The sequence below is a fragment of the Echiichthys vipera genome (genome assembly GCF_963691815.1).
Source record: "Echiichthys vipera genome assembly, chromosome: 11".
In the NCBI taxonomy this organism is placed as follows: domain Eukaryota; kingdom Metazoa; phylum Chordata; class Actinopteri; order Perciformes; family Trachinidae; genus Echiichthys; species Echiichthys vipera.
In genome coordinates this window covers 13,347,091-13,361,988 of record NC_139836.1, presented here as the reverse complement: position 1 = coordinate 13,361,988, position 14,898 = coordinate 13,347,091, and the positions used below count along the sequence as shown (strand labels likewise).

The window sequence follows — 14,898 nt, the reverse complement described above, 5'->3', positions numbered from 1 at the left end:
AGTAGGATTTATTCAATGCCATTATTACAAATTTATAAAAATGCTAATGTTCTGTAAGAAAAGCATAATGTAAAGGAATTCTCATCGTCGGAATCCATTAGAAATACATTCAATTTCTTAAAAAACTATAATGTATTTAAATACTTTACTGTGCCTGGTCGTGATTGTAAAGTACTTTCCATCTTCTTAGTGCATCTTTTTTTTAATTTTTTATAATTGCTTTAAATAAACAAAAAAAGAATTAGAGGATCTGGTAAATATAGCAGGTCTGATAAATGAGAGCCCATCAATTACAAAAGGAGAATTTAGGGCAAAATAAAGAATAACACCATTAATTACACATTGAAAAGTGAATGGGCAGAGTTGGTTAGAGTAAATGAGCTGCTGAGGATGTGAAACATGTAGTGCAGGGGTATATTCTGCATGCCTTGTGCAAATAAAACCAAAATGCAGACCAAAGGCTAGGTGCTCAAATAGCTTACTCGCCAATCTCTTGCTGAAATATTGCAAATCTAATGGGCATCTCTGATAGACAAGAATGTGGGGACAGATCCAATTTTGCATTACTGAAGTGAAGTGCAGTAATTTATGAACACTAGAAGATGATCTTGTCTTATAAGTCAGTCATGAGTTTTCTCACTAGAGGGTTGGTTTGGTTGTACTCAAGAGCCGGTGCAGAACATGAGGATGTTTCTCCAGGCACTAGTTCTGCTTCTATAAAACTGATCCATTACCAAACAAAATTGCCCCAACAGATTAAGCATATGAATCCTAAGACATAGGTTATGGCTATGCAAAAAACATGATCTAAGCCTTTAGAGAAACAAAGTATTTAAAAGTGTACATGAAACAAGAGCTAAGAGAGGCAAAAAATATCATCAAAAAGGCAAGACTTGTACTCTGTGCATAATGTAAAAATGAGGGGGAAAAAAAAGACATCACCTCTGTTGGTGCTGCAAAGTAATGAAAGACCTCAATGTTGGCAGCCTCTTTCACTGGAGGCATCGAGTTAGACTTCCAAAAATAATGGAAAAGGATGGACCACGGACCAGAGGACAGGGACTCTGTAAACATGAAGACATTCTGCCTAAAAGACAAGCCTCGTGCAGGGTTTTAAAGTGGCATCAGACCCATGGGTGGGAGCAGAAATAGGGCTTAGATTCATGTCCATGCAAGGCCCCCGGGGACGCCAGGTTTCCATTTTCTATGATTGGTCACTTGGTGTTGGTAGGACAGAAATACTTGTCAGTTGCTCTTGAGCAGGTCAATACATCCCTGCAATAGAGTCACATTGTTCTGTGGAGACAGGAGAAAACACTATCAATACTGTGAAGAATACAGTCTGTTTTAAGTCATGAGGACTTCCTCAAATCAAACATGTAAATGAACACTTGTATCCCAGTTATAATCAGGTTTTTGAGTATCATATCTAATGTCTAATAAAGTGTAAACAACATATATTACTAATGGCAACTTGAACAAATCCCTATCCTAATTTTTTGAGTAAACCACATAAGCTTGGGATGCTGTGAACACCATCACCATGACCGAGAAATCCACAAGAAGAAAAGTGCATGCTCATTAAGGTGAGCACAAATCAAAGTGGGTACATACTCAAGTCAATCACACAGAAGAGACGCTGAAATGATAAAGATTTAAAGATAATGCTGCATAAACAAAGTGATTGTAAACCTGGAAAACACTAAAATCACGTACACAGGGATATGGATGATAGGGAGGACAGTGAACAGGTTAAATTCATGTGGATTTCTTTTCCAATTTGAAAGTCCTTTATTTATTTTTTTAGAATTTTCTCTCTTGAAACATTTAGGGACCAGATTATATAGTCAATGTAAACGAGGTCTAAATGTTTAAATGCACCAAGAAGAAACTGGAGGTCTGGTATTCCTTTTTTTAAATGATCCAATGTTTACAACTTCCACTAACACACTGGCAGCATTTTATGGGTTTCAAACACACCTAACACACCCTAAATGCCCCAGTTTTCCACACATGACTAACTGCTGAATCCAAACTGAACCAGTGCTGGCCAGGTACACAACACCTGCTTTTGCATTCTCAATTTGTTATTAATAATAGTGTATATGATTTTATATGTATGATCTTTCTGTTTTTTGTTGATGATTATTGAGATATTACTGCTGATGATGTTTGCAGATGCCTGAGAGATTAATTAATGGCTCTATGGCTGTGTAAAGTGAATTGATTATCAAACTTCATCTACATAATATTATAGAAACAAAGAGTAATTTTCATTAGTGCAAAAATCGGTCAGCTGTATAGTGCTGCTCACCTTGGCATGTTTTATCTCCAGCTCAGCCATCTCTATGAGGTTCTTCCTGAAGGCTACGACACGCCTGCCCTTGAAACTGGTGAGCTCTATGAGGATAACAGTGTCCAGTTGAAAAAGAGCTTGCACAGCGCATACCGTTTTAAACACAAAGAAACAAGTGCGTAACAAGCCTGCATCTCTTACGCATGGATGCACAAACCTTTCTTTCCAGACTCTGAGAGCTTGTCAAATTTCTGCAGGCACTGCTGCTGGTGCTCTTCTGCCTGGGGGATGTCTTTGCTCTTCAGTCGAGCCTTATCCAAAGCCTTGTTAGAGTTCTCATAGTCGACTAACGCCCGTGCTCGCCTGTACAGAAGGTCCTGATACGTTGCACATAGTTTAACATGAGAAATAGGAGAATGAATGGGGAACCTGAAGAAAATGCACTTTAAATATTTTAGAGATAACTTGCCTTACTTTGTAAAATATCAAGCGAATACAGTAATCTTGTGATAGGCTTATGTTTGGTGATGTTGGACAAAAAAATCCATAATAATCTTTCATCATATTATATTGTAATTCAAGTGCTATTGATCTACTGCAGCTTTAAACTCAACATCAAGTAATTCAAAATCTATCTTCATGTTTGCATAACAGGATTTTCATAGAAGATATGCTGGGAAAAAAAAGACAGTTATCGAGAAATGCATGCACTTTTATTTAAGTAGTCCTTATGCTCAATGCAACAAATATGAACATCTCTAATCCCACGTTGACTGGAAAAAGGCTGCCTTGCTGCTCAGAGTAATATAGAAAATGTTGATTATTATTTCGATGGCATAAAATGTTTGAAACGTGAACTTTATAGCTGTTGTGAATTTATGCATCTTGTATGAAGGCAGAAGATAAATATGTCTCACCTTGGCGGCCTGGATGTCTCTCATGTAATATCTTAGCAGCTCTGTGAGTTTCAGCTCTTGGTCAGATGCTACTCTTCCCTCCACTTTCTGCAGGTACACAAAGACAGAGTTAGCTACTACAATGCATATATAAAGGACTAATATTTCCAAAGTTATACTTACTCTGAGCTTCTCAAACAGGTCGGACATCTTCTCCAGATGCCTGAGAAAAACATGGAACAACATGGAAAACAATACAACTACGTCCTTTCTTGTGATGAGATTTTACATAATTAGCGAGCAAATATCTATATATATTTGTTTAAATCCACCAGAGAGAAGAGAGGCAAAATCTCTTACATTCTTCAAGAAAAAGTATGTCTTTGCATAAAAAAATAATTATTAAACTCACTTTTTGTTTGCTGTGCTATCATCAGCAGAGAGAGTGTTCAAAGTGGCAGAGATGTGAATGTAATCATCCGCAATATCTGCAATAACAGAAATTAGCAAAGAAAACAAATTCCAAATATAAATTCCTTAATCTACTCAACTCAATCAACTTTAATGTGGTAAAGTAAAAACGCTGTCATACTTTTGTGTGAGCGGGTCATTTTCTCTGCTTTGGCAGTAGAATCTTTTATCTTGCTGTAGTAGTCAAGCAGGAATGTCTTCTCCTGCTCAAAAAAGTCATCCACTTCCTGTGCAGGACACAAACGCACACAGAGAAAGGTAAATGGGGAAATAACTGCTATGACACTTCTTCTGTAATGCTGTCATGCCCATAATGTAAGCAGATCATGCATGAGCCTGACCTTTATTCCTGAGATAAGGACCTCATCAGCCGACTTCACCATGTTTTTAAAGAATCCTCCAAACATTTCCTTGGCATTCTTTCTTCTCACAGTGAGCTAAAATGACAGAATTTAGAAGGGGCACATATTGAATCGTTGAGAGGAATATAATCTATTTGTTTAAAAGTTATCATCAGTTGTTGATGGAACTAAGTAGGGACTGAAGTAATGTTTGTGATTGTATCAATAGTTCATAGTTTTTATATCATTTTGTGTCACAAAATGGTTCCAAAAACACATGTATGCTATTTTATATGACCAGTACATAAGAATATAGAAAGTTTGACTCTTAGCTATGTTCTGTTAACAAACACTAAAGTCACTGACTGACAAAGACTACATAGATAAGCACAACTGCTGATCAAAGCAGGATGTAGGCCATGTGTCACAAGTGTCCAGCACACTCTACTTCCTCTTTTCCAACTGACAAGTCAGCATTATGGGGAACTCACATCCTGGTCATATTCTAAGAAAATCTGGAAGTTTCTGTCTTTGCTTAAAATGGGGTGAGAGGATAATCTCTGCAGGAAAACTTCATGCACTTGGACTGTTTTCTTGAACACAGCCAGGTATTCACTGAAAAGAAAAGAAAAGAAGACGGTTTTGTACTTTTTGACTTTTGTAAATGCTCTAACATGACACAAAGCAATATGTGGGGTTATGTTTGAGTGTCACACTCACGCCTCCAGCTCCTGCTTCATTTTAGTGTACTCCTCCTTGGTCATAGTAGCTTCACCTTCCCCCAGTTTGTGCATCTTCTCTCTTGGGCTTTCAAAATCCGGCTTTGGGGGTGCTGGAGGAATCTATGAATGAAAAAGCAGGAAAATATATGACCCATGACTGGTTAAATGGTCATAATGTGTTATACAGGATTAACCTTTTGTGCAAAATAATTTTTGAAAGAATGACAGTTTGATTGACACAGCAAAAACCTTGTTGGCCTGTGTTTTCATTTAAAGATTACAGAGGTGCCGATGGCAAATAGCGATATTACAGCCTCTGGCCATTTATGTGAGTCATGTTTGCAAGAAGAATAACTTACTATTAGGCCAGCATAGTCCTCTGTCTCCACCAGAGTGTCATGTAGCCAGATGAAGTCTTCATGTTGCCTGGGAACGGAGAACTCTGGCTTCTGGAAAGAGCTAAGTGTGGTCTGGAAAAAAACTTAATTTAGTAGTATTATGAAAAGAAAATTGTCAACGTATCAGCAAATAACCTTGAAAGAATATTTTTAAGGTAAGAAGAATAAGGGCAGAAATGTGTTACACACAAGTACACAGATACTTTGAGCTAAGCAAGATTAATTTCAGGCATCATCCCATCGGGTATGTTTGCATGTACGCATTTATGTTTTTTCTTCCTTCTGTGCAGAAAGTACAGCAATACACGTTCCTCCACAGACGTCACATTTGTCTACTACTGTGCTCATGAAAGAGCTCTGATTAGCTCTACATCCAACCCCTGAAGAGTGTCCTTTGTTACCTCCACCGGTGTGTTAAAGCGTACGTTGAGTATCTTCACCGAAGACACATTTGTGCGCCCTGTGCCAGGCATTGTCATTTGAATCTGTGTACTTGCTTGGACCATGTTTCTGTCCTAATTTTATGTGTTCAGGTACAAAACTTTTTTTTTTTTACCTTTGTGTGGACAGTAAACTTGACTTTGTCCCTTTCGCAGAGTGCGTCAGGAATGTCAATGAGAAGAGAGGCATCATGGTTTAGATCCACAGACACAGAGCGCATCTAAGGGGAGAGAATGCATCAAGGTTTAAAAAAACAACAAAAAAAACAGCTGGCTGATCTTATGTGTACACACAAAAAATATTATTCAAGAAATATCCAACACGTTTCTAGTCTGATCATTATTCTGGACTATATAATAAATGCCATATGATTTATTATTTTAGTTTGATTTGAATTCGGACTGCATATAGCAGAGAGACTAAACATAACTTGTGACCGTTTCATTTTTAATATTGGTTCAATGATACCAATAATCAGTCAGTATTCATAATTAACATATTAAACAGCATCAGCAAAATCTTAGCAAGTAATGCTGCAATACAAATCATTTGTCTGGAGTATTTCGTAGTCTGACGATACACAAATAGCGAGGAATGTTCTTTTAGCAGCTACAATGTTGAGAGCCCAAAGCTATCACCCTCTCTGTCTGATTCAACAATGCCACCTGGCTACAACTTCACAGTGATTAGACTTTTAATATACAAAAGAAAAACACATTAGACCAGGAACAGTCTTAATCCATAGAGCTCCAAAACAGCCTAACACGTAGGGAGGCCCTTAGAAATCATTCTTCCATGAGTTTGGAGCTTGAAGGCCTTTAGTGTATGCGAGTGGTGTTGGGTAAAAGGTTTGCAGGCAGTTAGTTTTGGATCTAACAGTAAACACAGACTGCACTCCTGCTTTGCAAAGCTTCACACCCTCACTGATCTCTCATATTATGGCATAAAGAATTAACAATTCTGCTCTTTACTCTCTTGCTGATGTATGCAACACCTCACGCTCATTTGACAGTTTATTAGCTACACCCGCCACGAAGGATATAATGTTCAGTTTTAAAGAGGTGTTTCAACTTTGTGGTTATTTTTAGAGGGCGGTGTTTGCACACAACACAACAACAGCACCACAAACTTAACTTCCATCCTCCTAAATTGACCAATGAAGTTGTATCATCACCTCTCAAATACTAGACCTGCACAGTTAAAATAAGAAAGGACATAAAGGTGTTATTGAGACACATGTCAAAAGTGTCCACCCAGCTGTCAAGGGCCATTTAGCTGCACTGCTCTGCAGAACAGTCGTTCAATAGAGTTGAAGAAGAGATAACTTAACGCCATACAAGCTAACGTTATGTACATTATCACTTTTACACTGTATGTTGCGTTAACCGTGCCACGTTTTAACACTTTCATTGTGTCAGGTAATTAGCAAACGACACTTACTGCACGCAGTTTGACACCACTGGTTTAACGCCACACTTCCTCACAGATATGTCGATAAAATGTTAGCAATTTAGCTTTAGCCAGAGTTAGCGGCAGTAACTTACCCAGAAAGCAACCGTTAATGTTAGCGAGCTTAACGTTAACGTTGCCAGGACTGACTTGAGGTGCAATTCACACGCAAAAGACGCATTTAACTTACCTTTTCCTTATTACATTCGTCTAAGGTGGATGTCATGATGAGGTTGAAATCGACGGAACAGGCCAACAACCCAAATAACAAAAGTATACACAGGAAGCTCTCCCTCTGCTGACTGGCTAGCTGTCAACACGTTTTTTTTCCCAGTGATGACGGAATACAGCCCGCCTTACAGTGGATCTGATTGGACAACGTTGAATTTGCAAGTGCTACCATTGGCTTTTACCATTATCACTCAAACCACAGTCATATTACTGTGGTTTCATATAAAAGCTTTAAAATAACTTGTTTTTAAACAGCAATTATATTTTGTATCATTAGGTAACGGACAGATTAGGCTTGATGAGGGTAAAAAGCAAATTACAGTAACCAAAATGAGTTCCACCGAATATATTTCAATAATACAATACACATTACGGGTAATGTAGTTTTTATTGTCTGGACTATGTGAGATCATTAACAGCAAAAGTTAAACCACAATCAAAAACAAGAAATAGGTCATCCTTGTGGTTCACCTCTTAAAGTGTGAAACATTTTGGAAATATTGGAAAATAGAGTGACAGAGCTGTTCATGTCCTTTAGAACACTACAATATTATAATATTATTACCAAAACCAAAAGCTTGCAGGGCTTGTATAATGAAAGGATGTTCAATTGAAATGAATGCCTTATAAGGGTAATGTACTTTCGTTACAAACGCAGTCATTTGGTCATACCTATAACTTCAGTTCCCAGCTACAGGAATGTTCAAACTGGGTATTAGACTCAAATGGGAACAAAAGTTTGAGTCAAAGTGGGACCGAAGCTGTCTGATGAGTATTATATAGTTAAGCATTTAACATTATTATAAATAGTATTCTTACGAATCTAGACTGGAGGATATGTTTATCACGGATGACAGGGCTATGGATGAGGGGGAGAGATGATGTAAATGTACTAGGATAAGGAAGATAAAGGATTAAGGTTTAACAATCATCTTAGTAATAATAAGATATAGCCTTTTCAAAATATGTTGTCTGTATAATATTTGTTCTTTGTATATCTGGAGTTTTGTAACGAAAAGAATTTCCCCATTGGATTATCAAAGTATTTCTGATTCTGATTCTGATTAATTGGGATTTTTTTTTTTGCCAGTCTGTATTGTTATATGTACTTAACTAGGAGGGGAAAGGGAAACTGAATGAAAGATTTACATGGAAGATACATGTTGAAAAAACAAGAGAGAACTATGAGAACTATATCTGGATATAACTGGGCGGCAGATAAGCCAGCAATCAATAGATATACTGTATATAGGGCACTGATGAGATCAGCAATTCTGGGTGTTTTGTTTATGGGGCAGCTGCCATATCTCACCCAAACAAAATAAATACATAACAAAGCCTTGAGTTGAGTCCCCACAACAGTTCACAAGGGATAGACTATCACTAGTTTATTGGATCTTCCTAAGAGGATGCAAGGATGTTGGTGGAAGAACTGAGACCAGACATGGTGGCGTTGTGCATTGACTCTGCAGCAAGTCCTTCATAGTGTATAAAATGTTTCCATGTTTATTCAGGATTGAAAGGATGGGACTAGTTGTTGAACTTTGTTGGGTGCATGCACACGTGGGGCCTAAAGGATAATTAATATGCAGATGAGATAGCTAAAAGATCATTAAATATAAGTTTTAAAATGGACATTTCATTTGGAAAAGGGGGAGGTAAAGCACTAATTAAACATTGAGTATCAGGAAAGGTGGGATGAGGGCAATAAAGGCAGAACAAAGACAGTTAGAGCTCAGGATATTATAGAAACAGAAGAGAGAAGGTTTATCCAGATTAAGGTTTCATCACACTGGTTTAAATAAGACAGCATTTCTACTGGGGAAAGTTAAATCACAAGTATGTGCACATTCTAATATCGTTGCAAAATGTCAAACAAGTCATTATGCTCTGTGTGAAATATAACGAAGAAAGGGCAAGTTTGCAGCAAAGGGTTTAGAGCAGAGGTGGGCAGATTCTCGTCCTGGAGGGCCACTGTCCTTCATGTTTTAAGTTTGTCCCTAGCCTAACACGCCTGAATCTAATGCTTTGCTCGTTATCAAGCATCTGATGCTTGCCACAGTTTGATTATTGTTAGAATCAGGTGTGTAAGAGGACATGCAGGACAGAGGCCCTCCAGGACCAAAATTGCCCATCCCTGGTTTAGAGAGACAGGATGAGAATAGCACTTAGAAGGGATAAATGAAGGAGAAACTCAGAGAGAATGGATACAGCTCTCAATGAACACTGAGTTTAGTAAAATATTTTTGATTTTGTTCTATTTTATCCTACACTAGTTTTTTGTTTTTAGAGTAATGTAAAACTAGAGCCCGCACTACATACTCCGGTACGGTAGGTGGCGGTATGCACGCACCTAAAGTTGGTATTGCAATCCGCCAGAAAACATAAAGAAGAACAGCAACAACAATTCACCTACCTAAGGAAGTTTATGCAACCGAAGAGCTGTTGCAGAACATGTTGGGGCAAGTACCACCACCACCACCACAGTGAACGCAAACATCTTAAACGCAATGTAAAACCACAGCACGTACACGTCGTTAGTTAGCTGATAAGTGATTTCCTTCTAAGCTTTTTGCGTGGAAGTTGTCACAATGTTCATTCTTAAACGCGTGGTGTGCGTTGGAGGCGTCGTTGTCCCTCAATGCACCTCCCTCTCTGTCAGCAATTTCTCTGCCTCCCGTTGCCTGACATCCCCAAAGAGACAGAGTCCGTACAGCTCAGTGGACAGTGAGCGCTACTCTTCTCTTGTGAAGTCAGTCGTGTCATCCAGGGTCAGTTCCCAAACTCCAGAGAGCCTCCAGATGGAGGACGAGGACATTTATGGACCTGTTGTCAAAGCTCAAACGTCCTCATCGAGACCTGAGATGACGGTACCCAAAACCCTCCATCCCTTTTTAAACTGCGGGGCGACTGTAGAAACAGAGGATCCAGAGTCAGGACCTCCAGTCCGGATCTTGTTAAAACGGGGCCAGGACAGGTCTTCCGTACCCAGTGTGACCCGCATCCTCCAGCAGACCCTTTCCCCGGAGCAGATCTTCTACCTGGAGAGGTGGAAGAGGAGGATGATTGCAGAGCTTGGAGAGGAAAGCTTCAAAGAATACAGCCAGAGTAAGTTTTTATAACATACGTGTATAGCTGCTATTGAATTATGTGTGTTGTGTAGTTTGTGGAGGCAGGATAAACAAAAACCTAACCAAATATCTGTTTTATTCAGATTTATTTAAGCAAGGGAAGCATTTCCATTCAGCTTTGGAGGACATCCTGATGTCAGGTGCAACATGGAAGAATAAAGTTCCTTCGGAGATGCCAGAGTATCCTCCTGGGGTTCAGGGATACATGGAGAGCATCTCTCACGTACTGGAGGATGTCAGTGCAGTGAGAGCCACTGAAAGCACCGTGCAACATGACACGCTGAGCTATCTGGGGATTGTGGACTGTGTTGCTCGCTACAGGTAAATGATCCCGACACAAGTAGACTCTTCTTCTTCCATGATTAACTTGACATTTGTCACTTCCTCCACTTAACTCACAGCCCTTTTTTGCTCACAGGGGTGTACTCTGTGTTATTGACTGGAAGACTTCAGAGAAACCCAAACCATTCCTGAGAAACACATATGACAATCCTATTCAGGTGGCAGCCTACGCCGGAGCTTTGAACAATGACCACAACTACAAATACCAGGTGATCCACTGATATTGATGTGGTGATCTTTTAATTCTCTCCTTCTTAACCAGATTATTTTTCTATCTGTCTCTCAGCCCAAAGTCAGATTCCTTACTTAAAAGATAGATTATAAAATGTAAAGGAAATTTATATTTGATCATTATTTTTGCTGTATGTGTGCTAGAGTGTGTCACACAAAAGATCTCTTCTTATTGCAGGTTGAAAATGGACTCATTGTCGTAGCCTACAAGGATGGCTCACCTGCCCATGCTCACCAGCTGAGCTCAGAGCTGATGTCCGAGTACTGGAAAACTTGGTTGGTTCGTCTTGAAGAGTTCACAGAAAAAAGGTAAAGCAGTAAGCAGTTTCTCTTTTCATTACCTTTCCTTTCAAAAATGAATTAAAATCAATTTCCACACACAACATCATTGGTTTTATTCAGAAATAAATGCATTACTACTGTGCGATTATGTTGTTATTAATGGTAAACTATGTAACAATTATCACTTACTGTTAGTAAAGTCACAGCATTGAGAGTTGGCCCCTCCTCTCCTCCCTGGCTAAACAGCCAGAGAGAGAGAGAGAGAGAGAGTCATTCGGAGAGGACAAAGCAGTAAATCAGATTATTTCACAGCGCTTATGTTCAAAGCACACAAACACACTTTCACATAACCCTGTTGGAAGATGCCGCAATGTCCGATTATGAGTGATTGCACAGCTTCCCCACTTCTGTTTGTATGTGTTAGTAAAACAGATGCACTGCCTTGTGCCCTGTGTGTTAGTATGTGACACTGAGAGGGTGGGGTGTTAGAAAGCGGCAGTTGCGAAACAGAGAGTGGCTAACCCTGCGTGCTGTGTAGGGTGGGTGCCTCTTTGTTTCTCAAATGTCCCACACGGGTCAAAATAAGAAGAAAACAGAAAATCAAGGTAGTTTTTCCATTGTTTTTAGGATAATGGCATATTTTACCTTTTACCTGATCTCAAACATCACTTGGGGCTGCAGTCACTTTTGGTGGTAACTTCTCGTTATAATTGACCTTTTATAGACCAAATTATTAACATGAGAAAATATTCAGAGCATTGGCATTACCTAAACCTATCAAAAGTTTTAATATGATTTATACCATAAAAACAGCAATCATATCAATTTCTTCAAGTTCAGTCTGGCAATGAAATTCTTAGATCAATCAGTAAATCTGTCAATCAATTTATATGCCACGTTAATCATATGAAATACAATTTATTCATTCAAACGGTGATAATAATAAAAAATGCGTATGATGGGGGGAGCAGTCTCAGGCAGTGTCTTCATTTAGGATCTTAGTGGCCTGAGGGTAGAAGCTCCACCTCAGCCTCTCTGAAGCTACAGGCTTAAAAAAGGCTTTACACAACCATCAACATCACCAGACTCTTTTTATCTGATTTTCATGGGGCCTAAAACATCTCTGCAAGTTTCTTCTCATGACTAATTCTTACATAGAGTTGAAGAGGAAAATCAGTCCTCAGATTCAGGCCTTAAAGTGACCCATCCCCTCACATCTAGTGCCGCCTTCAAGTTTCATAGAGATTCAAATGCGGAGAGGTTTTCTAGAAAAACTTCTGGAAATGTTCTGTAAAATTACTTTTTAAAGAACTGGAACCCTGATTCACATTAAGATTCACTTCAGATTTTTTTCTTTTCATTTCAGATCTGGTGCGTTTGTGGAAAACAGATGAGATGTGATCATCTGTAAGGGCATATCTCTGAAGCAGGTCATTTCAGTTGGGCAACAAAGCAACTGTGGTTTATTGCTTTTTATTTATGTTTGGTCTGTTTTTTACTGCTGTCTGTCTGTTTATTTCTTTTATGTACATGTAAGGTGATCTTGAGTGTCCTGAAAGGTGCCCATAAATAAAATACATTATTATTATTATTATTATTATTATTATGAACTGAACCGAGCTGATACAGAATAGAGCAGAGTCCTGCTTTAGTAATGGACTATTAAAACCTGAGATAATGATTTAGTCACACACAAGACATCACTGCACAGCGAGGCTCTACCTGTCTATGGATGGACACATCCTCCAGTATCATCATGTGACACATTGCCAGTTTGCTGCTGGACACGTCTTTTTCTACTGCCACTGCTTTGATAATGTCTATGTGGTGAAGATTGATTCCTTGGAATGAAAAGCTATCTAATAAATATGCTAAACTGAATTTTGTATTTGTATTTATGTTTTGTTTGACAATGTATTATTTAAACAGGATTACATGTAAGTATTTTTAGTGTAACAAAAAAGATGTCAATTTCAAAACCATGTATTTGGGAGGCATAAGACATCACAAAAATCTATATTTTTGGAATAAGCTGTTTATAAGTATGTTTTTTACATAGTTATCTTTTAAAAAAGGGTTTCAGTTCCCCTCTCATCACATGATGTCTCCCATAATTCTCATTTCTTACTTTCCTTTGTTTGGATTTATGATCATTCAGATGTTGTAATAGCACTGATCTTTGCCCTTTTATGTCATGTAGGAGTGTGATGGTGGCATCATACACGATATGCCAGAACAATAAAAGGACTTTGAACACTATAAAATCAAATTCACAGCTAAATTTATACCTTAAAGGGGAACATCACCTAAATGAAGATTTCCAATATGTTATTTCCATAGCCTAGGAAAGTTCAATCAATATAAGTGAGCATGAGCGACTCTCTCACAAAGCCAGCAACAAGAGAAGCTACTTTTAAACTTGTGATGTTATCAAGTATAAAGTCTGGAGCTGCACCACAAAGACAATGAATGGGAGACCGATTGTGTTTTCCTTTGTGACACCCCAAAATTAGCTTTATTGTAGTGTCATTGGTTGTGAAACAGAAAGTGTTTTATGCTTAGAAACTTCCCCTGGGTGATCTGTGTCATCTGTAACATCGTTCACAATTCATTGTCCATGGAGCAGCTCCACACTTAATACGTGATGACATCACACATTTTCAGCACTCTAGTTTTTGGATTTGGGAGAGAGTTTTGAAAATGGGTGTTGTTCCACTGTAAGACAGCAGCTCAAAGGTCACATTGAATAGAATATAAGGTGTGTGGGTTTTGTTATTTCCTCTCCAGTGTTATATTCCATTGATATATTGTCATTGAGTGATGCAGGAATTATCATATAATAGCATGTTCCTGAATAAAATAAAAAATATTGTAGGAATACAAAAAATGAGTGCACTAATAGCCGGGTAGTCTTTCAATGGTCACAGGGCCACTTTATACGAGCAATGTAAAAGGAAAAGGAGAGAATACAAGGTAAATGCTCTGATGTCACGTTATTATTCAAGAAATAATGAATATAATAAAAGTGCCTATTACTATTACCAACACAAAAGTACTGGGTCTAGTCAATAACAGAGGACTTCCTTATGGTGTCTTCCAGGATAGCTTCATTACTTGCAAAAAACCGCTGTGACTTTCTGTAAGAAAAGAAGGGAAAATTATGTATATGCACACACACACACACACACACACACACACATATACAGAATATATAAGTAGTTACCTGTTAGTATTGTGGTTTGTAGATAATGTCAATGAAATCTGGCCATGTGTCCACCAAAACCGCAGGATCTGATCTGACCCTGTTTCTGAGGACCAGATAACCGTAAACCAGTTATTAAGGCAGTGCATATATTTGAAGGTGATGCTAATCAAACAAAAATAAGGGTTTTCTAAGTTTCTTCTAATCTTTCAGTTTTGTCTATGTTTTTTTTTTGTTTTCAAAATGGTGAAGCCTTTCTTATAGTCATGGAAACACTGGGCACCTGTTGAAGCATTTACAGTGGAAAGCATACTCTCTTTGAAACATGAATAAAACAAGGAGTGCATGAAATGTCTTTATTTTAGGAATCCATGGTTATTAATACTTAGCCTCTATGAAGAGAAGTCTACTGTCTGTGTGTACATAATTTGATAATTGTTCAGTGCTGACATAAAGCAACACATG

General features: G+C 38.3%; 2 protein-coding genes across 2 annotated transcripts; one reads left to right on the top strand and one right to left on the bottom strand.

Moving 5' to 3' along the window:
* snx5 (sorting nexin 5) lies at positions 1 to 7,337 on the bottom strand. The gene is made up of 13 exons (XM_083922758.1): positions 7,205 to 7,337; positions 5,681 to 5,785; positions 5,086 to 5,196; positions 4,725 to 4,846; positions 4,496 to 4,619; positions 4,005 to 4,100; positions 3,785 to 3,890; positions 3,605 to 3,680; positions 3,376 to 3,415; positions 3,214 to 3,300; positions 2,514 to 2,673; positions 2,315 to 2,400; positions 1 to 1,296 (listed from the first exon to the last, which is right to left on the bottom strand). The coding sequence occupies exons 1-13, from the start codon at positions 7,238 to 7,240 to the stop codon at positions 1,246 to 1,248; spliced, it is 1,200 nt and encodes a 399-aa protein (XP_083778884.1). The 5' UTR covers positions 7,241 to 7,337; the 3' UTR covers positions 1 to 1,245.
* A 2,334-nt stretch (positions 7,338 to 9,671) lies between these two features.
* On the top strand, positions 9,672 to 13,028 carry mgme1 (mitochondrial genome maintenance exonuclease 1). The gene is made up of 5 exons (XM_083923015.1): positions 9,672 to 10,353; positions 10,460 to 10,697; positions 10,795 to 10,927; positions 11,128 to 11,258; positions 12,598 to 13,028. The coding sequence occupies exons 1-5, from the start codon at positions 9,837 to 9,839 to the stop codon at positions 12,623 to 12,625; spliced, it is 1,047 nt and encodes a 348-aa protein (XP_083779141.1). The 5' UTR covers positions 9,672 to 9,836; the 3' UTR covers positions 12,626 to 13,028.
* The last annotated feature ends 1,870 nt before the right edge of the window (positions 13,029 to 14,898 follow it).